At 43.1% G+C, this 27,991-nt stretch overlaps 1 protein-coding gene across 4 annotated transcripts in view; it reads right to left on the reverse strand.

The window, feature by feature from the left end:
- The window catches only part of OCLN (occludin), a 70,469-nt gene that overhangs the window by 38,761 nt on the left and 3,717 nt on the right, over positions 1-27,991 (reverse strand). For 3 of the 4 annotated variants that reach the window (XM_039468220.2, XM_039468224.2, XM_039468217.2), the window contains exons 2-4: positions 17,576-17,693; positions 14,457-15,135; positions 9,206-9,367 (exon numbers count right to left, since the gene is read on the reverse strand). In XM_039468220.2, the coding sequence (XP_039324154.1) occupies positions 9,206-9,367; positions 14,457-15,135; positions 17,576-17,625 (891 nt within the window). In that variant the 5' untranslated portion in view covers positions 17,626-17,693. Of the gene's footprint in view, positions 1-9,205; positions 9,368-14,456; positions 15,136-17,575; positions 17,694-22,325; positions 24,916-27,991 lie in introns of those variants that run through there. The other variant, XM_074385042.1, reaches the window with a different exon arrangement.

Genomic DNA, 27,991 nt, shown 5'->3' on the forward strand with positions numbered 1-27,991 from the left:
AGGAAGAAAATCAAGACTTGACTTTCACCAAAAGATGTAAAATTTCCATAAACACAATTTCAGTGTTCAAGTTGACCACTCAGGAACAAAATTAAGTTAGTGTTTATCTCATACTACAATCAAAAACAAGCTTATCAATCTGAATAAAATTATGACATTTGCTTAATAGTAAATATCAATATTGGTCCATTAGTGGTGACAAATGCACCATACTAATGCAGGATGTTAACAACAGGGAAAACTAGCTGCACCATGTGCAGTGGCTCACGCCTGTAATCCCAGCACTTTGGGAGGCCAAGGCAGGAGAAGTGCATGAGTTCAGGAGTTCGAGACCAGCATGAGCAACATAGCGAACCCTGTCTCTACTTAAAGAAAAAAAGTCAGCCGGGTGCGGTGGCTCAAGCCTGTAATCCCAGCACTTTGGGAGGCTGAGGCGGGTGGATCACGAGGTCAAGAGATCGAGACCATCCTGGTCAACATGGTGAAACCCCGTCTCTACTAAAGATACAAAAAATTAGCTGGGCATGGTGGCACATGCCTGTAATCCCAGCTACTCAGGAGGCTGAGGCAGGAGAATTGCCTGAGCCCAGGAGGCGGAGGTTGCGGTGAGCCGAGATCGCGCCATTGCACTCCAGCCTGGGTAACAAGAGCGAAACTCCGTCTCAAAAAAAAAAAAAAAAAAAAAAAAGAAAAAAAGTCAGCCAGGCATGGTGTCATGTGCCTGTAGTCGCAGCTGCTTGGGAGGCTGAGGTGGGAGGACCACTTAAGCCCAGCAGTCAAGCCTGTAGTGAGCTATGATTGCACCAATGCACTCCAGCCTGGGCAACACAGTGAGACCTTGCCTCAAGAAGAAAAAAAAAAAAAGGGAAAACTGAGTGCCGTGGTATACAGAAATCCAACGTACTACAACTGCAACTTTTCTATTACTCTATTAATAAAACTACTCTAATATGAAATATTTATCTTTAAAAACAAGGGGAGTGGTCCAGTGTATATCCTGGATGTTAAAAAAACAAAAACACAAAAACTGGATTGGGTGAACACTTCTAAGTTTACTAAAAATCACTAAATTTATAATGGGTGAATACAATTTATGGTATATAAATTATACAATAAATCTGTTTTAAAAAAAAAAAAAAGTTTCTGGTGCCCTAAAGCTTCTGGTTATCTTAAAAGTCTAGACTGGACAAAAATAAAACCAACAAACATGAGAGAGGAACATTCCAGCAATCAAGGATGTTAAAATGTGCCAAGAACTGACATATGTTTAACTCAACCCTCTGCACACATTTACTATACATGGGGTTAGAAATTAAAACAAACTGCCGGGCGCGGTGGCTCAAGCCTGTAATCCCAGCACTTTGGGAGGCCAAGGCGGGTGGATCACGAGGTCAAGAGATCGAGACCATCCTGGTCAACATGGTGAAACTCCGTCTCTACTAAAAATACAAAAAATTAGCTGGGCATGGTGGCATGTGCCTGTAATCCCAGCTACTCAGGAGGCTGAGGCAGGAGGATTGCCTGAACCCAGGAGGCGGAGGTTGTGGTGAGCCGAGATTGCGCCATTGCACTCCAGCCTGGGCAACAAGAGCAAAACTCCGTCTCAAAAAAAAAAAAAAGGAAATTAAAACAAACTTTAAAATACCAAAGAAACTATAGAAGGGTATTATTTAAACCTTGAAGGAAGTGTAAAACTTTCTAGGAACAAAGAAGCCATAAAGAAACAGACAGTGAGACCCTCTCTTAAAACAAACAAGAAAACACTGTAGACAAAGGTGAAAGACCACAACAATGCGAGAAAAATTATCATCAACAAAACATTAATATCCATAATATAAAAAACTCCAGTTAGAAAAGAACACACAATCCAAGAGAAAACTAAGCCATGCTATAAAGACTTCAAGTGATTAAGAATAGGAGACAGGCCGGGTATGGTGGCTCACGCCTGTAATCAGCCCTTTGGGAGGCCAAGGTGGGCAGATGACAAGGTCAGGAGTTCGAGACTAGCCTGATCAACATGGTGAAACACATCTCTACAAAAAAAATACAAAATTTAGCTGGGCATGATGGCACGTGCCTGTAATCTCAGCTACTCGGGAGGCTGGGGCAGAGCAATCACTTGAACCCAGGAAGCAGAAGTTACAATGAGCTGGGATTGCGCCACTGTACTCCAGCCTGGGTGACAGAAAAAAAAAGATAAGCATATGCTTAATCACCAAATTTTTTAAAATGATACTTTTACTTAACTGGATTTAAAAAAAACTAACGACAGATAATATCCAGAGCAGAAAAAAATGTTGGGAACTGAGCAATTTCATACACCATCAGTGTTAGTAGAACCTGCAAGGCCTTTTAAAAACAATGCAACTTGGTAATTCCTCCTAAAACTTTTTTTTCCAGAGATAGGGTCTTGCTCTATTGCCTACGCTGGAGTACAATGGCACAACCATATGTTACTGCAGCCTCAAACTCTTCAGCTCAAGAGATCCTCCTATCTCATCCTCCTGACTAGCTTGGACTATAGTCAAGCCACCATGGCCAGATAACCTAGTAAAATTTTAAGTGTGCTCATTCAACGTCTAGTTCTGGAAATTTATCTTACACAAACGCTAGCAAGAATGCATAAAGACATATAAGAGAATGTTTACTGCAGCATTATCTGTAATAGTAAACAACTGGACACAATTAAAATGTCCATAAATAGGAGAATGAATCATCACATATTCATAGTATGAAATACCACACAGCTACTAAGAGCAATTAGGTCTGTGTGCTGATAGATTTGGAAAGAAGTTCACAAAGCAAAATTTTTTAAAAAGCAAACTGCAAACAATGTGTACATTATGATCCTATTTTTGGTTTAAAAATAACACCAAATCGGCCGGGCGCAATGGCTCACGCCTGTAATCCCAGCACTTTGGGAGGCCAAGGTGGGCGGATTACCTGAGGTCAGGAGTTAGAGACCAGCCTGACCAACATGGTGAAACCCTGTCTCTACTAAAAGTACAAAAATTAGCCTGTAATCCCAGCTACTCGGGAGGCTGAGGCAGGAAAACCGCTTGAACCTGGGAGACGGAGGTTGCAGTGAGCTGAGATTGCGCCATTGCACTCTGGCCTGGGCAACAGACTAAGACTCCATCTCAAAAAAATAAGTAACACCAGACTGTTAAAAATTAACATCACATTATTTACCACATGCAAGGTATTATTCTAAGTACTTTACAAATATGAACCAGGCTGGATCATAGAACAGGTAGTTTGGCTCCAGTCAATACCCACTCTGCTATACCACACTGAACTTGTGTCTGTGACTGTACACATCAATGGAGTCAACATAGGGCATGGGGCGCATCCACACTAACACCAGCAAGTAGCTACTCTCAGAAAAACTGAATTGGGGGAGGAAGAGAACTTGTCTTAGAATGTATGAAGTCAATAACTGTATAAAAACTTTTTAAAATCAAGTAAAGATATAAACCTATCTGTTAAAAAATATTAAGTGGCCACAAGGGGAAACTGAGGGAGAGAAGGAACACTTGGGTTTTTTTCTTTTGTTTTCCCTATATTATTTACATTTTGTTATATAAACTTGTATACCTTTTATATTAAGAACTTTTTGCAGCCAGGTGCGGTGGCTCACATCTGTAATCCCAGCACTTTGGGAGGCCGAGGCGGGTGGATCACGAGGTCAAGAGATCGAGACCATCCTGGTCAACATGGTGAAACCCCATCTCTACTAAAAATACAAAAATTAGCTGGGCATGGTGGTGCATGCCTGTAGTCCCAGCTACTTGGGAGACTGAGGCAGGAGAATTGCCTGAACCCAAGAGGCCGAGGTTGCGGTGAGCCGAGATAGCGCCATTGCACTCCAGCCTGGGTAACAAGAGCGAAACTCCGTCTCAAAAAAAAAAAGAGAGAAGTTGGTCAGGCAGCTCATGCCTATAATCCCAACACTCTGGAAGGTCCAGGCAAAAGGATGGCTTGAGCCCAAGGAGTTTGAGGCTGCAGTGAGCTGTGACTGTAACACTGTGCTCCAACACGGGTGACAGAGCTATGCCCTGTCTCTAAATAAATAACAACAAAATTAAATAAAAATTTAAGGGAGTGCCGGGCATGGTGGCTCATGCCTATAATCCCAGCACTTTGGGAGGCTGAGGTGGGCGGATAATGAGGTCAAGAGATCGAGACCATCCTGACCAACATGGTGAAACCCCGTCTCTACTAAAATACAAAAATTAGCTGGGTGTGGTGGTGTATGCCTGCAGTCCCAGCTACTCAGGAGGCTGAGGCAGGAGAATTGCTTGAACTGGAAAGCAGAGATTGCAATGAGCCGAGATTGCGCCACTGCACTCCAGCCTGGCGCCTGGCAACAAAGCAAGAATCTTGTCTCATTAAAAAAAAAAAAAAAAAAAAAAAAAAAAAAAAAAAAAATTTAAGGGAGTATGAGCATACTTCTCATTTAAGAAGTAGGAAAGGAAAAATATGATTAAAGAATCCCAAAGTTGTAACTGAAGTTGATATAATTTTCTTTATACAGGCCAGGCAAGGTGGCTGACACCTATAATCCCAGCACTTTGGGAGGCCGAGGCAGATGGATCACCTGAGATGAGAAGTTTGAGACCAGCCTGGCCAACATGACAAAACCCCGTCTCTACTAAATATATAAACATTAGTTGGGCATGGTGGCAGATGCCTGTAATCCCATCTTCTCAGGAAGCTGAGACAGGAGAATCACTTGAACCTGGGAGCGGGAAGTTGCAGTGAGCTGAGATCATGCCACTGTACTCCTACCTGGGTGACAGAGTGAAAGACTCCATCTCAAAAAAAAAAAAAAATTATACACTTGGCCCTTGAACAACACAGGTGTGAACTGCATGGGTCCACATATATGTGGCTTTTTTTTCAACTAAACACAGATGGAAAACTGCATTGGCAGGATGCAAAACCCAGGTATCCAGAGGGCCAATTTTTCATACACATGGGTTTCATCGACTACAGGACTTGAAAATGCATGGATTCGGGTGTACATGGGGGTCCTGGAACCAACACCCTGACTGAGTATACCAAGGAATGACTGCATTTCACTTCATCTTCCAAATCATGCATACTTAAATATTTAATTAAAAAACAATTAGATCTGAAATTTGAGGACATAACAAAACAAAGACCTGCAAATTTTAATTAAACAAATCTTAAAACATTTAAAATACAAACTGGTATCCATCTGAGTGACTATAAAAGACCAGGTTAAAAACCGAGCAGTGTGCAAACATGGACTGTTTATTTTACAAAGAACAAGATATCCAGAAAAAGAAAGGGGAAAAACAACACTAAAAATCCCAAGAAGGGCAGAGAAACCTCTGTGTTGAGCCAACAGGGACAGAGATTTATAAAACTCCAAGTTTTCTCACAGATTATACAAAAGGGCTAAAACCTGTTTTAAACGCTGAAGGCATAGCTTTTGACTATCCTCTGCTCTGAGAGGTGGGGGAGCAGGAGGTGTGTTATAATCCTGAAGATGCTAAAAATCCAAAAAGAAAGGCAGTATGATTCATTAACATAATAAAATTCTAGACCTACCCCAATCTATAGGGAGGGAGTAAACTAATATTGAGTAGCTAGTTGTTACTGTAGTTAAGTTTTTTGTTTTGCTTTTTTGAGACAGGGTCTCGCTCTGTCACCCAGGCTGGAGTGCAGTGGTGAGATCATGGCTCACTGCAGCCTTGACCTCCCAGGCTCCAGCGATCCTCCCACTTCAGCTTTTCAAGTACCTGGGACTACAGGCACCTGTCCCCACGTCCAGCTAGTTTTTTAAATATTTTGTAGAGATGGGGTCTTGCCTTGTTGCCCTGGACTGTCTCAAACTCCTGGTTTCAAGCAATCCTCCTTGGCCTCAAAAGTACTTAATCCACACCCCCTCCCCCCAAGTAGTTGATTCTAGATTCTCTTCCATCATTTTAAGCAGAGATTATTTTGATATTAATTTCTCATGGCCAAAAAAAGAGAAAATTCCCTTATCTACTCCAATGTAGAACAATTTAGATGCGGGATAACACAATTCCACAGCGACAGCCACATTATCAGGGTGAAACCAATTCAAGCAGAAAGGCAGGCTCAGAAGAACAGAGAAAGGAGAGTAACAGGCTGCATCTGGCTGTTGCCATCAATTGAGGAAAGAATGAGAACGTGGTATTGAGTTCCCAGACATGCCCTTGGGCAGGTGAGGGGAGAAGAGAAAGAAAGGCAAAATACCTGCAGCTAAAGCCGCTTCCAAATAATTTATTTTAAATAGGCTTTTGACGCATTTCAGTTTGGAAAACCAAAGGGGAGAGGAAAAGAAATGAGGATTTGCATCTGGTTAAGTATCACATAAAACATTAGTTTGGACAAAATCATATATATGCTATTCAACAGATAATTCCTTTACATCTCATTCAAAGAAAATACTTGTTACTAGAGAGAAACAAGGAAGTCCATGTGCAACAACCCACAGGCTATCAAATTTCCAGAGGTTCAGGGGGAATTCTATTAATACCTTTTTAAAAGCTAAGTAATTCTTTCAGCTTAATCATCATCACCTCTGTAAGTTACAATAGCTATCAATTTGCCAAATTACCAAAAGCAACAGGAACTGATTAAAACTTCACGATAGTAAAATCAGATGAGAGGCCAAAGTTCACTGGGACTCTAGTATCACTGGCACTGGTCTCCTTTGATTGTTGTTGTTAAGCCACCTGAAACCTTAAGTAAACAAATCTAACTGCCAATGAAAACTAACACACCCAGAAACTCTCAGCGAAACGTTTACTTCATAGTTCATAATACAGACCTGTCCTATTCCATCTACAGGTGGCCCTGCCTGGAGGTAAAGGTCGAAAGAAAACACTTCCTAACACCTTCACACTTTCAAGTGAGGACAAAAAAAAAAAAAAAAAAAAAAAAAAAAAAACAGGGCTTTGAGTCAAAGACATAAGAACCATTATCTCGGTGGCAAATACATACATACTACAGCCTTCTTGGCTTTCCCAAGACTGCTTCATTTTTGCTGCTTAACTAACCAGAAAAAAATTTCCTCTATGTTCCTAAATTTCCTTAAAAATCAGACTTATAGAATGCTAGAGCTAAAAGAGCCTTTAAGATATTAATGTCTTGCCCGTAATCCCAGCACTTTGGGAGGCCAAGGCAGGCAGATCACACTGAGGTCAAGAGTTCAAGACCAGCCCGGCCACTATGGTGAAACCCCATCTCTACTAAAAATACAAAAAAATTGGTCAGGTGTGGTGGTGTGCACCTGTAGTCCTAGCTACTTGGAAGGCCAAGGCAAAAGAACTGCTTGAATCCGGGAGGCGGAGGTTATAGTGAGCCGATATTGCACCACTGTACTCCAGCCTGGCCAACAGAGCCAGACTCACTCTCAATTAAAAAAAAAAAAAAGTAATGTCTTTACCTGACCAGACCTGACCAGCAGCAATCTAGCACCCATCTTTAGCCAGCCCACTCCCCACCCCACTCCCACTCCCACTGGCCAAAATAAACCTCCCTGGGAACCAGTGGCAACACCTTCATGATAGTAAATCAATCTGCTCAAAGAACTCTGTGGTGTCAGTTTCTGAGGTAGCTTCTAACAGGACCCTAACAGGATTTCTTAGAAAGTTTCACTCCAAATCTCTTTTTATTTTTTCCAAGACAGGGTCTCACTCTATCACCCAGGCTAGAGTGCTGTGATCGAATCACAGCTCACTGCAGCTTCAACCTCCCATGCTCCAGTGATTCTCCCACCTCAGCCTCCTGAGTAGCTGGGACTACAGGCACACACCATCATGCCCAGCTAATTGTTTTTTTTTATTTTTTGTAGAGACAGGTCTCATTATGTTGCCCAGGTTATTCTCAAACTCCTGAACTCAAGCAATCCTCTCACCTTGGCCTCCCTAAGTGCTGGGATCCCAAGTGTGAGCTACCACATCTGGCCTCTAAAAGTCTCTAAAGACCATTTTTACTAACATTCATTTGGGAGGTATTTTTCTTTTAATATATATATATTTTCTTTATATATATATATATATATATATATATATATAATTGTACTTTAAGTTCTGGGGTACACGTGCAGATAATGCAGGATTGTTGCATAGGTACATACAAGGCAATGTGGTTTGCTACCTCCATCCCCCCCGTCACCTATATTTGGCATTTTTCCCCATGTTATCCCTCCCCAACCTCCCTACCCCACCACTGTCCCTTCCCTAGTTCCCCCCAACAGACCCCATGTGTGATGCTCTCCTGGGAGGCATTTTTAAAGAGAGGAACTTTCTGGGCTTTCAGCAAATCACATCATATAGAAAGCCTGGTAAGATTAATAGTATATGTATTTTAAAAGGAATTTTTTCTAATACGTCTTTGTCTCACTGAAGTACTTCATAATGTTAACTCAGAATTAGTCACTGTGGTTTCTCATGCTGTTATCTATGTCAAAAGTTTAAAAGGCCTGCCACCTGCTATTCCAAAAACACCCTTACCAATCTTGACCCAAGAGAACACCCTGGGCAATGGTTTCTGTTTATCTCCAAAATGATAAGCAGAAAAATAAAAGGCAGTAGAAGGAAGGAGTAGTTTTTGTTTTGCAAAGGTCAAGTTCTTTCTGCATGATGTTTTTTGAAGCCATTTCTTTTAAAAACCTAGATCCACGCCGGGCGCGGTGGCTCAGGCCTGTAATCCCAGCACTTTGGGAGGCCGAGGCGGGTGGATCATGAGGTCGAGAGATCGAGACCATCCTGGTCAACATGGTGAAACCCCGTCTCTACTAAAAATACAAAAAATTAGCTGGGCATGGTGGTGCGTGCCTGTAATCCCAGCTACTTAGGAGGCTGAGGCAGGAGAATTGCCTGAACCCAGGAGGTGGAGGTTGCGGTGAGCCGAGATCGCGCCATTGCACTCCAGCCTGGGTAACAAGAGCGAAACTCCGTCTCAAAAAAAAAAACAACAACAACCTAGATCCACTCCTTGAAAATGGAAATCTGATTTTCACCTTTTAATAAAGCAATTTCCATTTATCCTACCTCTAAAAATTCTGAGTAAAAACTAAAGCAACAACTTTTGCAACATATACAAACAATAATTCTAAGAATAAAGTTTAACAAAGCACTAAAAATTCAGACACAAATTTGGGGCTTTAATAAAAGATGTAAAGTTATATTTTAACACTTACCCACTCCTCGACATTGGGGGGCTGCTCATCATAAACGGGTTCCTTGTCCCACAAAATATTGGACTTGTCATACCTGTTCATCTTTCTTCGAGTTTTCACAGCAAAGAAAATTATTAAAGCAAAAGCCACAATAATCATGAACCCCAGTACAATGGCAATGGCCTAAAAAGGGGTGAAAAATATTGGCATAATCAGATTTTAATTGCTTTATCACAATCCCCCCTCTACATATTATTAAAACTACTGAAGGTCCCACTAAATCCATGTGGTTTAACTGATAGAAAACTGAAGCAAATAATTACATTTTAGACATATCATAAAACCTAAACCACAGTAACTGGGCTAAGGCCAGCATATGTGTATGTGTACACACACACACACACACAAACCTTCATTCAATCCTCAGAAAATGTCTAATGTTAGAAACTATCAATCATCATCCCCACTTTAGAGCTGTAGAAAACTAGTTCCAAAGCTTGTGTACCTATGGGCCACAGTTTTATAAACAGATGAGATCAGTCAGTAAAGTAACTCAATCATTGGTCTATTTCTAAAGGGCCTGAAAAATGCTATTCTCAAAAGTATCATCTTTAAAAGAGCCAATCATGCTTGTAATCTTGTTCAAAACACATGCTTAGCAAGCCTTTTTACACTGAATGTAAATTTCAGTCCATAGATACCTATCTTACCAAAAATGAAGCCATGAATCTAATCCATCTGTAAATAGCAAATTGACGGAATCATTTGGTCTGGCAGGTTTCTCTGTTTTAGGAATCTTGCATACTTACTAGAAAGGGCCCTGCGACAATCTTCTTACTCTCGACAGTTCTCCCAGCAGTGACAGAATATTAAATGATATACTGGCCTGGGAGGCACATGAAGCTGAGGGAAGTACCAGGTCTCTGCCCTGAATGTCTGCTAATGGGAACAAGAGGCTCTCCTTCCAGCTGTCTGACAGTGACATAATTTTTCAAAGACTACAGATTTCAAGTGATAAGATAACCAAGAGGGATGGGGTGTCATAGGACAAGAGTACCAACCCTCAGTCCCCATCTACCATGGACATGTCTAAATGGCAATAACAAGCATTGTGAAAACTACATCTGCAGGTAAAACCTTCAGTCTTCAGAATAATGGTAGACAGATACTAGAGGTCTAACTCCAAAGGAGTGACTCATTCAGGAATGGGAATTCCTGAATCAGTTTAAGAAGAAAAAAGAAAAAACAAGGGAAAAAGGAGTAGTAACTCAGAAATGTTTCAGATGTTAATATAATCAGGATGACTCATGGTTACTAAGGTAGGTTTCTCAACCCCAACCTGCACATTTGAAATCATTTGCATAGCTTTTAAACATACTTACACTCTGAAAACTATAAAACACTATTAAAAGAAGTTTAACAAGACCTACATAAATTGAAAGATATGTTCATGAATGAGAAGACTTGCAAAGTTGACAATACATTCCAAACTGATCTACAGATTCAGTATAACCCTTCAAAATCCCAGCTGGCATTTTTTTCCAAAATTGACATGCTGATCTTAAAATCCACATGGAAATGCAAGGAATCCAGAATCTAGCCACAACGGTTTTGAAGAGCGAAGTTGGAGAACTCCCACTCTGCTATTTAAAGCTTACTATAAAGCTACAGTAATCAAGACAGTATGGTACTGGAATAAGGACATATGATTAATGGAACCGAAGTGAGAGTCCAGAAATAAATGTCCACATTTGTGATCAATTCACATTTGACAAAGGCATGAAGAAAACTTAGTGGAGGAATAGTCCTTTCAACAAGTAACACTAAAACAACTGCATATAAACATGTAAAAGCTTTCAGACCCCTTGCTTCCACCATGCCCAAAATTAACACAAAATGGATCACACACCTGCCAAAATTATGAAACTATAGAAAAATTAAAAAACAGGCCGGGCGCGGTGGCTCAAGCCTGTAATCCCAGCACTTTGGGAGGCCGAGGCTGGTGGATCACGAGGTCGAGAGATCGAGACCATCCTGATCAACGTGGTGAAACCCCGTCTCTACTAAAAATACAAAAAAAAAAATTAGCTGGGCATGGTGGTGTGTGCCTGCAGTCCCAGCTACTCAGGAGGCTGAGGCAGGAGAATTGCTTGAACCCAGGAGGCGGAGGTTGCGGTGAGCCGAGATCGTGCCATTGCACTCTAGCCTGGGTAACAAGAGCGACACTCTGTCTCAAAAAAAAAAAAAAAAAAAAAAAAAAAAAACAGAAAACATAGGAGTAAATCCTTGTAACCCTGTGTTAGGCAAAGCATTAGATATGACACCAAAAATACAAGCAACAGAAGAAAAATTAAATATACTGGACATCATCAAAACTAAAAACTTTCTTTTTTTTTTTTTTGAGATGGAGTTTCGCTCTTGTTGCCTAGGCTGAAGTGCAGTGGCATGATCTTGGCTCACTGCAACCTCCACCTCCTAAGTTCAAGGAACTCTTCTGCCTTCAGCCTCTTGAGTAGCTGGGATTACAGGTATGCGCTACCTGCCGGGCGCGGTGGCTCAAGCCTGGCTCAAGCACTTTGGGAGGAAAGGTGGGTGGATCACAAGGTCAAGAGATCGAGACTATCCTGGTCAACATGGTGAAACCCCGTCTCTACTAAAGAAAATACAAAAAAAAAAAAAAAAAAAAAATTAGCTGGGCATGGTGGCACGTGCCTGTAATCCCAGCTAATCAGGAGGCTGAGGCAGGAGAATTGCCTGAACCCAGGAGGCGGAGGTTGCGGTGAGCCGAGATCGCGCCATTGCACTCCAGCCTGGGTAACAAGAGCGAAACTCCCTCTCATTAAAAAAAAAAAAAAAAAAAAAAAAGCAAAAAAACAAAAAAAAACCACAGGTATGTGCCACCATGTCCAGCTAATTTTTGTATTTTTAGTAGAGATGGGGTTTCACCCTGTTGCCCAGGCTGGTCTCAAACTCCTGACCTCAGGTGATCCTCCCACTTTGCCCTCCCAACATGCTAGGATTACAGAGATACTGTGGCTGGCCCCAAACTAAGAACTTTTTTTTTTTTTTTTGAGACGGAGTTTCGCTCTTGTTACCCAAGCTGGAGTGCAATGGCGCGATCTCGGCTCACCGCAACCTCCGCCTCCTGGGTTCAGGCGATTCTCCTACCTCAGCCTCCTGAGTAGCTGGGATCACAGGCATGCGCCACCATGCCCAGCTAATTTTTTTGTATTTTTAGTAGAGACGGGGTTTCACCATGTTGACCACGATGGTCTCGATCTCTTGACCTCGTGATCCACCCGCCTCGGCCTCCCAAAGTGCTGGGATTACAGGCGTGAGCCACCGCGCCCGGCTCAAACTAAGAACTTTTATGCAAAGGACATGATCAAGAAAGTGAAAAGATGCCTATTATCCTAGCTGTTTGGAAGGTCAAGGCAGGATCACTTGAGCCCAGGAGTTCTCAGTCCAGCCCGGGTAACAAAGCAAGACCCTGTCTCTACAAAAAAATAAAAAATAAAATACCCTGGTGTGGTGGTATGTCCCTGTGGTCCCAGCTACTTGGGAGACTGAGGTAGGAGTGTCACTTGAGCCCAGGGGGTCAAGGCTGCAATGAGCCATGACTACACCACTGCAATCCAGCTTGGGTGATAGAGTGAGACTTTGTCTCAAAAACAAAACAAAAACAACAAAAATAGCCCAATTAAAAAATAGGCAAAGAGTCTAAAGAGCCATTTCCCCAAAGATAATAGAGAAATAGCCAATAAGTACATGAAAAGATGCTCAATATCACTAGCCATAAAGAAAATAAGAATCAAAATCACAATGAAGTACCACTTAACTTACCCATTACCATGGCTAGAATCAAACAGACAATAACAAGTGTCGGTGAGGATGTGGAGAAACAAACTTTCATATATTTCTGGTGTGAATGTAAAATGATGCAAACTCTTGGGAAAAAACTGATAGCTCCTGAAAAGATTAGAGTCACCGTACAACTCAGCAATTCCACCCCTAGGTATAACCCAACTCAAGCAATCATTAAAACATAGGTTCACCCAAAAACATATACAAGAATGCCTGTAGCATGATTTAGCCAATGTAGACATAGCCCAAATGTCTATCAACTGATAAAATCTGGTTTATCCACACACTGGAATATTAGCAATAAAAAGGAATAAAGGTATGGTACATGATGTAATGGATAAACCTTAAAAACATGCTAAGTAAAAGAAGCTCATCACAAAGACCACATTGTGTGATTCCATTTATATGAAATACCTAGAGAACAGGCACATCTATAGACACGATTAGTGGTTGCCTAGGGCTAAGAACAGTTAGGGAAATAGGGAGTGATGCTAATGGGTACAAGTTTCTTTTTTTTCTTTTTTTGAGACAGAGTTTCACTCTTTTTACCCAAGCTGGAGTGCAATGGCGCGATCTCGGTTCACCGCAACCTCCGCCTCCTGGGTTCAGGCAATTCTCCTGCCTCAGCCTCCTGAGTAGCTGGGATGACAGGCACGCGCCACCATGCCCAGCTGATTTTTTGTATTTTAGTAGAGACGGGGTTTCACCATGTTGACCAGGATGGTCTCGATCTCTTGACCTCGTGATCCACCCGCCTCGGCCTCCCAAAGTGCTGGGATTACAGGCTTGAGCCACCGTGCCCGGCCCGGGTACAAGTTTCTTTTTAGGATTGTGAAAATGTTCTAAAATTGATTGTGGTGACAGTTGCACAATTCTGTGAATATACTTAAAACCTCTGAACTGTTCTTTAACCAAATTACCTTGTATGTTAATTACATTTTTTTTTTTTTTTTTCCCCGAGACGGAGTTTCGCTCTTGTTACCCAGGCTGGAGTGCAATGGCGCGATCTCGGCTCACCGCAACCTCCGCCTCCTGAGTTCAGACAATTCTCCTGCCTCAGCCTCCTGAGTAGCTGGGATTACAGGCACGCGCCACCATGCCCAGCTAATGTTTTGTATTTTTAGTAGAGACAGGGTTTCACCTTGTTGACCAGGATGGTCTCGATCTCTTGACCTCGTGATCCACCCGCCTCGGCCTCCCAAAGTGCTGGGATTACAGGCTTGAGCCACCGCGCCCGGCCAGTGTTAATTACATCTTAATGACACTGAGCCCCTCCTTGAGATTTAATTAGAAGTGGAGCCTTGTCATCAATATTTTTTAAAAGTTTCCAGCGTGATTCTATTACATATTCCAAGTTGAAAGCCTCTGCTAAGGAGAGGGGAAAAAAAACCCAAAACACCACTCATACCTCCTGGGGATCCACAACACAGTAGTGATACAAATACTGATCCACGTAGAGTCCAGTAACTGCAGGTGTATAAAATTGGTTGCAGAGGGCATATATTTGTGAACCATAGAGAGATCCAGAAGACTGAGCAGTTGGATTGACTCCCATTATGTAGACAATTGTGGCAATAAACACCATGATGCCCAAGATAGCACTCACTATTATCACACTTAAGTAATATCTTCTCGTTCTGGACATTTCAGATCTTATAACACTGGTAACAAAGATCACCAACGCGGCAATGAAACAGAAGGCAGCCATGGCCAACAGGAAGCCCTTTGCTGCCCTCGGGTCTGTATAGCCTCCGTAGCCATAGCCATAACCATAGCCATAGCCATAGCCACTTCCGTAGCTACCAAAGCCACTTCCTCCATAAGGGTAGCCTATACCACCTCCTAAAAGGGAAGTTCCATAGCCTCTGTCCCAGGCAAGCGTGGAGGCCACACAGGCAAAGATGGCAATGCACATCACAATAATGAGCATAGACAGAATCCGAATCACTCCTGGAGGAGAGGTCCATTTGTAGAAGTGAAGAATTTCATCTTCTGGGTAAAACGAGTATGCCGGCTGAGACAGCATTGGTCGAACATGCATCTCTCCACCATATATGTCATTGCTTGGTGCATAATGATTCGGCTTGCTGAAATGAATATGAAAATAATTTCAAGTTAGCATTTTTTGGTAGTAAGCAGAAAGAACATAAATTACTTGGAATAATTTAAACTATTGGGTAAATGAAACCAAAGCTTATCAGTGCCCTGGAGGGCTTGTTAAAACATAAGATTATTGCAGTCTCGGCTGGGCGCGGTGGCTCAAGCCTGTAATCCCAGCACTTTGGGAGGCCGAGGCGGGTGGATCACAAGGTCAAGAGGTCGAGACCATCCTGGTCAACAATGGTGAAACCCCGTCTCTACTAAAAATACAAAAAATTAGCTGGGCATGGTGGTGCGTGCCTGTAATCCCAGCTACTCAGGAGGCTGAGGCAGGAGAATTGCCTGAACCCAGGAGGCGGAGGTTGCAGTGAGCTGAGATCGCGCCATTGCACTCCAGCTTGGATAACAAGAGTGAAACTCCATCTCAAAAAAAAAAAAAAAAAAAGATTATTGCAGCCTCCAAAGTAATTAGTGTCCCCTGTATGCTAATGAGACAATAGGTTCTGGCAGCCCTAGGAAGCTTCAGGATGAGAGCCAGGATTAGATGGTTGGAACTTTCAGTCTCAACCCCCTCTAGACAAGAAAGGGAGGCTGAAGCTTAACCTGATCACCACCACCAATGATTCAGAGTCAATCATGCCTATGTAATAAAGCTTCCATAAAAACCCGAAAGGACTGAGTTCACAGAGCTTCTGGACAGCTGAACATGTGTAGGTTCCTGGAGGGTGGCACAGCCCGGAAAGACCCCTTCCCACATACCTTACCCTGTCCATCTCTTCATGTGGTGTTTGTTGGCATCCACTGTAATATCATCCGTTAGTTCATTCATTCATTCATTCTTAAAAGACAAGGTCTCCCTATGTTACCCAGGCTGGCCTCGAACTCCTGAGCTCAAGCAATCCTCCTGTCTCAGCCTCCTGAGTAGCTGGGATTACAGGCATACACCACCACACCTGGCTTTTGTAATACCCTTTATAATAAACCAGATAAGTAGTGTTTCCCTGAGTTCTGTGAGCCACTCTAGCAAATTAATTGAACCCAAGGAGAGAATTGTGGAAATCCCAATTTACTGTAGGTAGGTCAGAAACACAGGCCACAACCTGAGCTTGTGGCTGTATGAAGTGGGGGCAGTCTTGAGGGAATGAGCCCTGAACCTGTGATCTGATGCTGTCTCTGGGCAGAGTCAGAACTCAGCTGAATTAGAGGACACACAGCTAGTGTCCACTGTAGAACTGATTACTTGGTTGGTCGTGGAGAAAAATCCCCATACATTCTGGTGATCAGAGGTCACAGATGTATTCTACGTTGATTGTGTTGCGACAGAATAGCAGGAGAAACTGAGTTTGTTTTCACCTATATTACACTCCACTACACTTATCAGGGTTAAAGCTGCAAACTACTTAGAGGAGGAAATCCCTATCAATGTTTGATAGCAAATTTGGAATTCAAACATTCACTGATAAATCTTCACATGACCAAGGACCCCAAAGTATTATGCTAAGTGAAAGAAGCCAGACACAAAAGGCCACATATTACATGATTCCTCCATTTATACAATATATGCAGAATAGACAAATCTATAGAGACAGAAAGTAGACTGACGGTTGCTTAGAGCTGATGGAACTGGGAGGCTTCCCTGGAGCGTAATGAAATGTTCTAAAATTAATTGTGGTGATGGTTGCACAACTCTGAATATACTAAAAACCATTAAACTATCCATTTTAAGTGGGTAAGTTGTAAAGTATGTTAATTATATCTCAGTAAAGCTGTGTTTTTTTGTTTTTTGTTTTTTGTTTTTTTGGTGGATCTCCCTCTGTCTCCAGGCAGGAGTGCAGAGACGTGATCTCGGCTCACTGCAACCTCCACCTCCTGGATTCAAGCGATTCTGTTGCCTCAGTCTCCCGAGTAGCTGGGCTTACAGGCATGCGCCACCATGCCCAGCTAATTTTTGTATTTCTAGTAGAGACGGGGCTTCACCATGTTGGCCACAATGGTCTCAATCTCTTGACCCTGTGATACACCTGCCTCAGCCTTCCAAAGTGCTAGGATTATAGGCATGAGCCACCAAGCTGGGCCTAAAGCTGTTACTTTTAAAAACTGACAATATGTTGCCAACAGCCATCTGAACAAGGCATTTACACGGAAGCTTCATGATCATTTACATACAAATATAAATCTTGGCAATCTCTTGAAACAGACGTTGGCAATAGGTGACAGCAGTCCTCCTAGCAGAGAAAAACTATCATTCTGAAAGCTAAGAAGTAAGAGAAAAATTCACTTTTCAGTGCAGACTTTTCAATACAATTTAAATTTACGAGTACACGTATCATCTTTAAAAGCAAACACTTAAAAATGAAAATTTCAACCATATTTGTTTACATGTGATTGGCTTTTTAAAAGAGAATAACTAAATAATTATTTACTTACAATTCATCAGGTCTGTAAGGAGGTGGACTTTCAAGAGGCCTCGATGACATGGCTGATGTCAGTGGTCAGCTGATCTTCAGGCTGAGTAAAACCCTTTGAGCTCTCAAGATAAACCAATCTAAGCAACAAAAGTAGGGGTATGGCATTACTACTACGCTCACAGTTTCTTTTTTTTTCCCCCTTGAGACTGGGTCTCACCTGTCGCCCAGGCTGGAGTGCAGTGGTCCAATCACAGCTCACTGCAGCCTTGATCTCACAGGCTCAAGCACTCCTCCTACCTCAGCCTCCCAAGTACCTAGGACTACAGATGTGCATCACCATGCCTGGCTAATTCTTGTATATTTTTGTACAAAAATTTAAAATATATGTAATTTCATATTACTTTGGAAGTTCAAATAAAACGAAAATGCATATGAAAGTGCACATACAGCACTAGCACATACTACCTCCTCAATGCAAACTAATAAATAATCTAATTGGGCCGGGTGCGGTGGCTCAAGCCTGTAATCCCAGCACATTGGGAGGCCGAGGCGGGTGGATCACGAGATCAAGAGATCAAGACCAACCTGGTCAACATGGTGAAACCCCGTCTCTACTAAAAATACAAAAAATTAGCTGGGCATGGTGGTGTGTGCCTGTAATCCCAGCTACTCGGGAGGCTGAGGCAGGAGATTTGCCTGAACCCAGGAGGCGGAGGTTGCGGTGAGCCGAGATCGCGCCATTGCACTCCAGCCTGGGTAACAAGAGCGAAACTCCGTCTCAAAAAAAAAATAATAATAATAATAATAATCTAATTGGTTAAACACCTTTATCATTAAAAATAGTAATATAATGCATCTATGAATGGTTGAGTTGTGGATATTTTTCTTTTACCTTTTCCAAGTCTTCAAAACTGAGCATAATTTTTATACAAGGGGAGAAAAAACAATATGCATTATTAATTGGTCCTTTTCTAAAATTTTGTCCTAAAAATTTTTAGCACAAGTTCCTAAACATCTGAGAAGCAATTTCATTCAACAAGCATTTATTTATTAAGTGCCTACACTAGACCAGGAGAGCCTGTGGGAGTGAACTATGAGAGCCAGCGCTGGGGTCCTGGTTTTTCCAGGCTGGAGTGTTACTGATATACAGATGGCTAACTTATGGAACAGGGAGGAGACCAGGTGGCAACCTGTTGAAATGGTGTCATCTTTTAAAATAAGGTTATAGGAAGAATGTAGTGGACAGAGGATGAGTAAGAAAAGGGAGGGCTTTGAAAGTCTAGTGGGAGTGTCTCACTTCATTCAGGTAGGAAACAGGGAGCCAGTTCATGATTCTCAGCAAGGGAGATATAAGTTTGATTTGAAGGACAAAGTCAACAGTAAAAAGGAGGACCTGGGGTCAGCAGCAGCAAACCTACTTGTGAAGAGACAATGAAGGACTAGCTTAGCAGACAGAAGATGGGAAAGAAACTGACATTCATCAGACACCTACTGATGCGCTGGGTGTTTTACATTAAATCCTTTCATCCTCAAAACAACCCTCCATGGTTGATTAGTCACTTTACAGATGCAGAGAGAGTCAGAAATATGCACAAGGTTATATGGATGCCAGTGAGTCACTCAGATGTAACTTGAACCCAGATGATCTCATGTGCTTTCCACTGTGCTAGTTTGAAACAATGAGTTCCACTTGGAAAACACCAGCTATTGTGGGTAATTCACATCTGGTGTCAGCATCCATGAGAAAGTGAAGCCGGAGATCGTCTGCCTAGGTCTGTAGTTGGATCCATGGGCACTGAGAGCACTCCAGGAAAAAGACAAGTCTCAGCAAGGTATGGTAAACACACATACCTATAAAGCTTGAGGATTAGTCTAGAAAACCCAGTGCTGGAGACACAAGCAAGGTACTTCCCACATCAGCTACAGAACTTCATGCCAAGTCCTTAGCTATGTTGAACCAGCAATAAATTCTTTCCAGGTGATACCAATGATTAGTAGAGAACTTCGAGATCTACTAGAAGGTAAATTCCATGTGAGCAGGAATTTTTGCCTGTTTTGTGCACTAATTGAAACAATGTCTGGCACATAGCAGACCTGCAAATATTTGCTGAATGTTTACGGGAACCAGATTGGACCATGGTTATCTCTGCCTGCAAAACCTCTAGTGCTTTCAAGTTGAAGGTAACAGAAAAGTATCAGAGTATCTTTAAAAGGTATGTTCCCTGAATGACACTTGACCAACACTTATACTGAGTATATTAAAGTATCTGGTATTTTTTTCCTTTTCTAATAAGGTCTATAAATCATACATTACTATATTAAGAACAGCACATCAATTCAAACTCTTAAAATTTTTTTTAAAATTAACGGCAACTCTTTTTTGTTGTTGCTTTTTTTGACCTGGAGTCTTGCACTTTCACCCAGGCTGGAGTGTAGCGGCATGATCGTTGCTCACTGCAACCTCCACCTCCCAGGTTCAGGCGATTCTCCTGCCTCAGCCTACCGAGTAGCTGGGACTACAGATGCAAACTGCCACGCCCAGCTAATGTTTTGTGTTTTTAGTAGAGGCGAGGTTTCACTGTGCTGCCGAAACTGGTGTCCAGCTCCTAAGCTCAGGTGATGTGACAGCCTCAGCCTCCCAAAGTGCTGGGATTACAGGCATGAGCCACTGCACCGGCCCTGACAACTCTCTTCTATAGCCTTTAGGACAGTGTATTTCAAACCTTTCAGAATTAAATCCTGCCCAACAACATGTAAGATAAATTCTCAAAGATGGAAATATACAGAATGTTAATAACACCAACACAATTAGCATGATTTTCCAAAGACATGAGGGAAGATGACTTCTCTACATTTTTTTAAAAACCACTTTATTAACGTACACAATAGAGAAAAGTGCACAAATCATAATGTATACATCCCTGTAACCAGCAGTCAAGTCCATTTTTCTTTTTTCTTTTTTTTTTTTTTTGAGACGGACTTACGCTCTTGTTACCCAGGCTGGAGTGCAATGGCGCGATCTCGGCTCACCGCAACCTCCGCATCCTGGGTTCAGGCAATTCTCCTGCCTCAGCCTCCTGAGTAGCTGGGATTACAGGCACGTGCCACCATGCCCAGCTAATTTTTGTATTTTTTTTAGTAGAGATGGAGTTTCACCATGTTGACCAGGATGGTCTCGATCTCTTGACCTCATGATCCACCCATCTCGGCCTCCCAAAGTGCTGGGATTATAAGCGTGAGCCACTGCACCCAGCTCTTTATTTTTTTTTTTTTCCTTTTGAGACAAGGTCTTACTCTGTCGTCCAGGATAAAATGCGGTGCCATCATCTCAGCTCACTGCATCCTCCATCTTCCAGGGCCAAGCAAACCTCCCACCTCGGCCTTCCAAGTACCTAGACTACAGGTACATGCCACCATGCCTGGCTAATTTTTGTATTTTTAGTAGAGATAAGGTTTCACCATATTGCCCAGGCTGGTCTCAACCCCCTGAGCTCAAGCTATCCACCCACCTTGGCCTCCCAAGTACTGGAATTACAGACATGAGCCAACATACCAGGCCAATTTCTCTACAGTCTATTAATGGTGAAACACACATACAAATGAGTTTGGCCAAAATCTTATGGAACTATGAAAAGGTAAAAGTCCAGGGGCCGGGCGCGGTGGCTCACATCTGTAATCCCAGCACTTTGGGAGGCCGAGGCGGGTGGATCACGAGGTCACGAGATCGAGACCATCCTGGTCAACATGGTGAAACCCCGTCTCTACTAAAATACAAAAAATTAGCTGGGCATGGTGGTGCATGCCTGTAATCCCAGCTACTCGGGAGGCTGAGGCAGGAGAATTGCCTGAACCCTGGAGGCAGAGGTTGCGGTGAGCTGAGATCATGCCATTGCACTCCAGCCTGGGTAACGAGCGAAACTCTGTCTCAAAAAAAAAAAAAAAAAAAAAAAGAAAAAAGAAAAGGTAAAAGTCCAGATAGTCTTCCTAATTGATGTTCAGAAAAAGAACATTAGGCCGGGCGCGGTGGCTCAAGCCTGTAATCCCAGCACTTTGGGAGGCCGAGGCGGGTGGATCACGAGGTTGAGAGATCGAGACCAACCTGGTCAACATGGTAAAACCCCGTCTCTACTAAAAATATAAAAAATTAGCTGGGCATGGTGGCATGTGCCTATAATCCCAGCTACTCAGGAGGCTGAGGCAGGAGAATTGCCTGAACCCAGGAGGCAGAGGTTGCGGTGAGCCGAGATCGCGCCATTGCACTCCAGCCTGGGTAACAAGAGCGAAACTCCGTCTCAAAAAAAGAAAAAGAACATTAAGGAAAACTGAATCTAGGCCAAGCGAGGTGGCTCATGCCTATAATAAGCACTTTGGGAGGCAGACGCAGGTGGATGGATCACTTGAGGTCAGGAGTTTGAGACCAGCCTGGTCACCATGGCAAAATCCAGTCTCTACTAAAAATGGCAAAATTAGCTGGGGTATGGTGGCGCACGCCTGTAATCCCAGCTACTTGGGAAGTTAAGACACAAGAATCACTTGAACCTGAGAGGTGGAGGTTGCAGTGAGCACAGATGACGCCACTGCACTCCAACCTGGGCAATGGAGCAAGACCCCCATCTAAGAAAAAAAAATCACGCCTGTAATCTCAGTACTTTGGGAGGCTGAGGCAAGTGGATCACCAGAGGGCGGGAGTTTGTGACCAGCCTGACCAACAGGGAAAAACCCCATCTCTACTAAAAATACAAAATTAGCCAGGCAATGGTGGCACATACCTGTAATCCCAGCTACTCAGGAGGCTGAGCGAGAGAATCGCTTGAACCCAAGGAGGCATAGGCTGCAGTGAGCTAAGATTGTGCCACTGTACTGCAGCCTGGGCAACAAGAGTGAAACTCTGTCTCAAAAAAAAAAAAAAAAAGGAAAATCTGAAGTTAAGCATTATTAAATGTGGGATCCTACTGCTGAAGCTGAATGTCAAATATCCCCAAGTTCTAGGTACAGTGGTAGTTTTTGAAAACTCTAAATTAATCCAGGCTCAGTCTTAAGTTGTCAAAAAATTCAAACAAGATCTCTTTTCAAACTGCTATTTCCTGGATTCAGTCAGAGTTGTTATTTCTCCCAGAAGCACGGATTTTAAATTGTGAAGCAAATCATGTGACTCATGCCTGTAATCCCAGCACTTTGGGAGGCTGAGGTGAATGGATCACCTGAGGTCTGGAGTTCGAGACCAGCTGACCATCATGGTAAAAACCCATCTCTACTAAAAATACAAAAGTTAGCTGGGCATGGTGGTGCAGGCCTGTAATCCCAGCTACCTGGGAGACTGAGGTAGGAGAATCGTTTGAACTCGGAAGCATAGGTTGTAGTGAGCCAAGATCATGCCATTACACTCCAGCCTGCACAAAAAGAGTAAAACTCCATTAAAAAAAGAAAGCAAGCTCGTTAAGAACAAGAATAAGAACAAGTCATGCCACACCAACTTCCAACTTCATTTCCTTTTCTGAGAAGGTTACCAGACTGGTGGATGAAGGGAATGCAGAGAGAAAGAATCCCAAGAATCTAGAGCACAACCTTGTGTGGGTGGGTGGATTCCCAAGGGGCTGAATTATGGCACCCAATTAGCACAAAAGAATGAACCACTTATGTCCACCTGGTGGGAGGTCTCCAGTGGTAATCATAGACAAAGTGGAGGAGATAGGCTTATCCAGATTTGCAGCTGACCAAACACACTGGAAATGATAAAACTAACCCATTGGGGGGCCGGGTGTGGTGGCTCATGCCGGTAATCCTAGCACTTTGGGAGGCCAAGGTGGGTGGATCACCTGAGGTCAGGCGTTTAAGACTAGCCTGGCTGTCATGGTGAAACCCCAACTTAAAAAAAAAAAATCTAACCCATTGGGTAGGCCATCAACACTAAGAAAGAACTCTGTGAAGTCAGAAGGATGAGTTTAAAACAATCCAGTGGTTTTAACAACCCCCATTTACTGGCTCACAATCTGAGACAAATTCCTTATCTCCTCTAAGCCTCAGGGCACTCTTCTGTCAAATGTGGGACTAATCCTGACCTCTAGGCTGGGCTAAGAAAATCTTAAAGAAAATGAGCAACTGCATGCATCAAAAGGTGGTTATCACGAAAGTGAAAATTTTCAGTGCTTACACTTAGGTATATTGTATCCATTTTCAAATACAGCTGACCGTCCACATCCAAGAGTTCTAAATCCAGAATCAACCAACCTCAAACAGACAATACTCGGGGAAAAAAAATAACAGGGCAGGTATAGTGGTTCACACCTGTAATTCCAACACACTAGGAAGCTGAAGCAGGAAGATCAATTGAACCCAGGAGTTCAAGACTGACCACAGCAACATAGCAAGAAAAACCATCTCTACAAATAAATTTTCTTAAAATTAGCCAGGCATGGTGGCACATGCCTATAAATTCCAGCTACTCAAGAAACTGAGGTGGGAGGATCTCTTGAGCAGAGGACCTTGAGGCTAGAGTGAGCCATGATCACACCAGTGTACTCCAGCCTGAGCAGCAGAGCAATACACCGTCTAAAAAAATAATAAAACAAAAAATACAGATTTTTTAAATGCAGTATGGCAACTCTATAGAGCATTTACATTGTATTAGGTATTATAACTAACCTAGAGATTAAAGTATACAAGAGGGGCTGGGTGTGGTGGCTCATACCTGTAATCCCAGCACTTTGGGAGGCCAAGGCAGGCGAATCACTTGAGGTCAGGAGTTTGAGATCAGCCTGGCCAACATGGTGAAAACCTGCCTCTACTAAAAATATAAAAATTAGCTGGGCATGGTGGCAGATGCCTGTAATTCCAGCTACTTGGGAGGCTGAGGCAGGAGGATCGCTTGAACCCATGAAGCAGAGTTTGCAGTGGGCCGAGGTTGCATCACTGCACTCCAGCCTCTGCGATGGAGTGATTCTGTCTCGGAAAAAAAAAAAAAAAAAGTATACAAGAGCATTTAGGCCATATGCAAATACAAAGCTATTTTATAAGAGGGACTTCAGCATCCTAACATTTTAGTATCATATCATGGGGGTCGTGGAATCAACCTCTCACCGATACTGAAGGGTGACTGTATTGGTGGCATAACTAAGTCATTTTAAAAATGTAAACTGAATTTTATTTTATTTTGTTTTTTGAGATGGAGTTTCACCCTTGTTACCCAGGCTGGAGTGCAATGGCGCGATCTCGGCTCACCACAACCTCTGCCTCCTGGGTTCAAGCAATTCTCCTGCCTCAGCCTCCTGAGTAGCTGGGATTACAGGCACGTGCCACCATGCCCAGCTAATTTTTTGTATTTTTTTTTTTTTTAGTAGAGATGGGGTTTCACCATGTTGACCAGGATGGTCTCGATCTCTTGACCTCGTGATCCACCCGCCTCGGCCTCCCAAAGTGCTGGGATTACAGGCTTGAGCCACCGCGCCCGGCCTGAATTTTATTTTTTTGAGACGGAGTCATACTCTGTCATCAAACCTGGAATGCAGTGGCGTGATCTTGGCTCACTGCAACCTCCACCTTCCAGGTTCAAGCAATTCTCCCTCCTCAGCCTCCAGAGTAGCTAGGATTACAGGCACATGCCACCATGCTCCGTTAATTTTTGCATTTTTAGTAAAAATGGGATTTCACCATATTGGCCAGGCTGGTCTCAAACTCTCGACCTCAGGTGATCCACCCGCCCCAGTCTCCCAAAGTGCTGGAATTACAGGCGTGAGCCACTACTCGGTTGTAAACTGAATTTTTAAAAAGCCAATTCCATAAACTTAATAATCATTCTTTTTTTTTTTTTGAGACAGAGTCTCACTCTGTTGCCCATGCTGGAGTGCAGTGGTGCGATCTCAGCTCGCTGCAACCTCTGCCTCCCAGGTTCAAGTGAATAATCATTGATTTTTTTTTTTTTTTTTTGAGACGGAGTTTCACTCCTGTTACCCAGGCTGGAGTGCAATGGCGCGATCTCGGCTCACTGCAACCTCCGCCTCCTGGGTTCAGGCAATTCTCCTGCCTCAGCCTCCTGAGTAGCTGGGATTACAGGCACGCGCCACCATGCCCAGCTAATTTTTTTTATTTTTAGTAGAGACGGGGTTTCACCATGTTGACCAGGATGGTCTCGATCTCTTGACCTCGTGATCCACCCGCGCCTTGGCCTCCCAAAGTGCTGGGATTACAGGCTTGAGCCACCGCGCCCAGCCTAATCATTGATTTTTTAAAGGGTCCATTCCTTTGGTAAGAATTTCTTTTTCTTTTCTTTTTTTTTTTTTTTTGAGAAGGAGTCTTGCTCTGTCACCGGGCTGGAGTGCAGTGGCTCAATCTCGGCTCACTGCAACCTCCGCCTCCTGGGTTCAAGCAATTCTCCTGCCTCAGCCTCCCAAGTAGCTGGGACCACAGGCGCGTACCACCACGCCCGGCTAATTTTTTTGTACTTTTAGTAGAGATGAGGTTTCACCATGTTGGCCAGGATGGTCTCGATATCGATCTCATGATCCGCCCACCTCGGCCTCCCAAAGTGCTGGGATTACAGGCATGAACCACCCACCCGGCCCTTTGGTAAGAATTTCAACAAGAGCTAACAAGCTATCCCAAATTTTTTTCACTGAAATAGTGCTCATATCTAGGAATAATATGGCTATTAAAAATAATAAAACCTGGCTGGGCGTGCTGGCTCACACCTGTAATCCCAGCACTTTGGGAGGCCGAGGCGGGCAGATCACAAGGTCAAGAAATCAAGACCATCCTGGCCAACACGGTGAAACCCTGTCTCTACTAAAAGTACAAAACAAATTTAGCCAGGCGTGGTGGTGCGTGCCTGTAGTCCCAGCTACTCAGGAGGCTGAGGCAGGAGAATTGCTTGAAACCTGAAAACAGAAGTTGTAGTGAGCCAGAATCATGCCACTGCACTCCAGCCTGGCAGTAGAGCAAGACTCAGTCTCAAAGAGGAGGGAAAAAAAAAAAAAAAAAAAAAAAAAAAAAAACCTGAAATTTATACATCACGTTCTAACTACGTGCCTCTCCAGGAGGGTGACTAAGATCGTTAAAGATCTAGAAAACCTGGCTGGGCACAGTGGCTCACACCTGTAATCCCAGCACTTTGGGAAGCCAAGATGGGTGGATCATGAGGTCAGGAGATGGAGACCATCCTGGCCAACATGGTGAAACCCCACCTCTACTAACACTACAAAAATTAGCTGGGTGTGGTGGCACACGCTTGTAATCCCAGCTTCTCGGGAGGCTGAGAAAGGAGAATCACCTGAACCAGGGAGGCAGAGGTTGCAGTGAGCTGAAATCACACCATTGTACTCCAACCTGGTGACAAAGCAAGACTCTAGTCTCCAAAAAGAAAATTCTAGAAAAAATCATGTGTTAAGACAAATGATTGCAAAAACAGGAAATGTTTGGCCTGTAGAACTGAACGTTAGAAGGATCACTTTGGCATCCCTGAATTATCTGAAAAGCTGTCTTTGTTATCCTAGAAATGATTTTTAAAAAATAAAAAGAGTCCAAAAACCACAGGCTGATTTCATCTCAATGTTAGGAAGCCTCTCCCTCACCCTGAACCCCAACTCCTCCAAAAATAAGTAGGAACAATTTGAGCTCATGCAATTTATGAAAAGCTTAAGTTATCTGATATTATTTTGGAGACCAGACTGGAAGACTTCTAAGGTCTCTTTCAAAGCTGAATCTGTGACTGCGCTTTAACGCCAACAGCCAAAGGTGAAAGAGGACCAATGCCCACACAGCAACATTAACAATCTGTACATGTGTTGAGTGAAGGAAAAAATAAAATGAGGAATGAAGAGGCCACTTATCACCTACATGAACTTATGTCAAGAGTGACAAAGACAGAAGTCAGACAGCTAAATTAGAGTCAGGGGCAAAAGGGAAGCAGCAGATCCTTGTTGAATATGTTAATATGAAAACCAGCATCTTGGGCTAATGATAAAATATAAAAAGTGTTCTCCTTGACAATGTTTACTGACCAAAAGCTGTCTTTTAATGGAAAACTAAGATGAAAAAAACAATCTGAGGCTGGGCGAGGCAGCTCACATTGTGATCCCAGCACTTTGGGAGGCCAAAGCAGAGGGATTCCTTGAGCCAAGAACTTCAAGATCAGGCTGGGCAACATAGTGAGACTTCATCTCTATTAAAAAAAGAAGGCCGGGCGCGGTGGCTCAAGCCTGTAATCCCAGCACTTTGGGAGGCCAAGGCAGGTGGATCATGAGGTCGAGAGATCAAGACCATCCTGGTGAACATGGTGAAACCCCGTCTCTACTAAAAATACAAAAAATTAGCTGGGCATGGTGGCATGTGCCTGTAATCCCAGCTACTCAGGAGGCTGAGGCAGGAGAATTGCTTGAACCCAGGAGGTGGAGGTTGCGGTGAGCCGAGACCGCGCCATTGCACTCCAGCCTGGGTAACAAGA

This window comes from Saimiri boliviensis, chromosome 1, assembly GCF_048565385.1.
Source record: "Saimiri boliviensis isolate mSaiBol1 chromosome 1, mSaiBol1.pri, whole genome shotgun sequence".
Lineage (NCBI taxonomy): Eukaryota > Metazoa > Chordata > Mammalia > Primates > Cebidae > Saimiri > Saimiri boliviensis.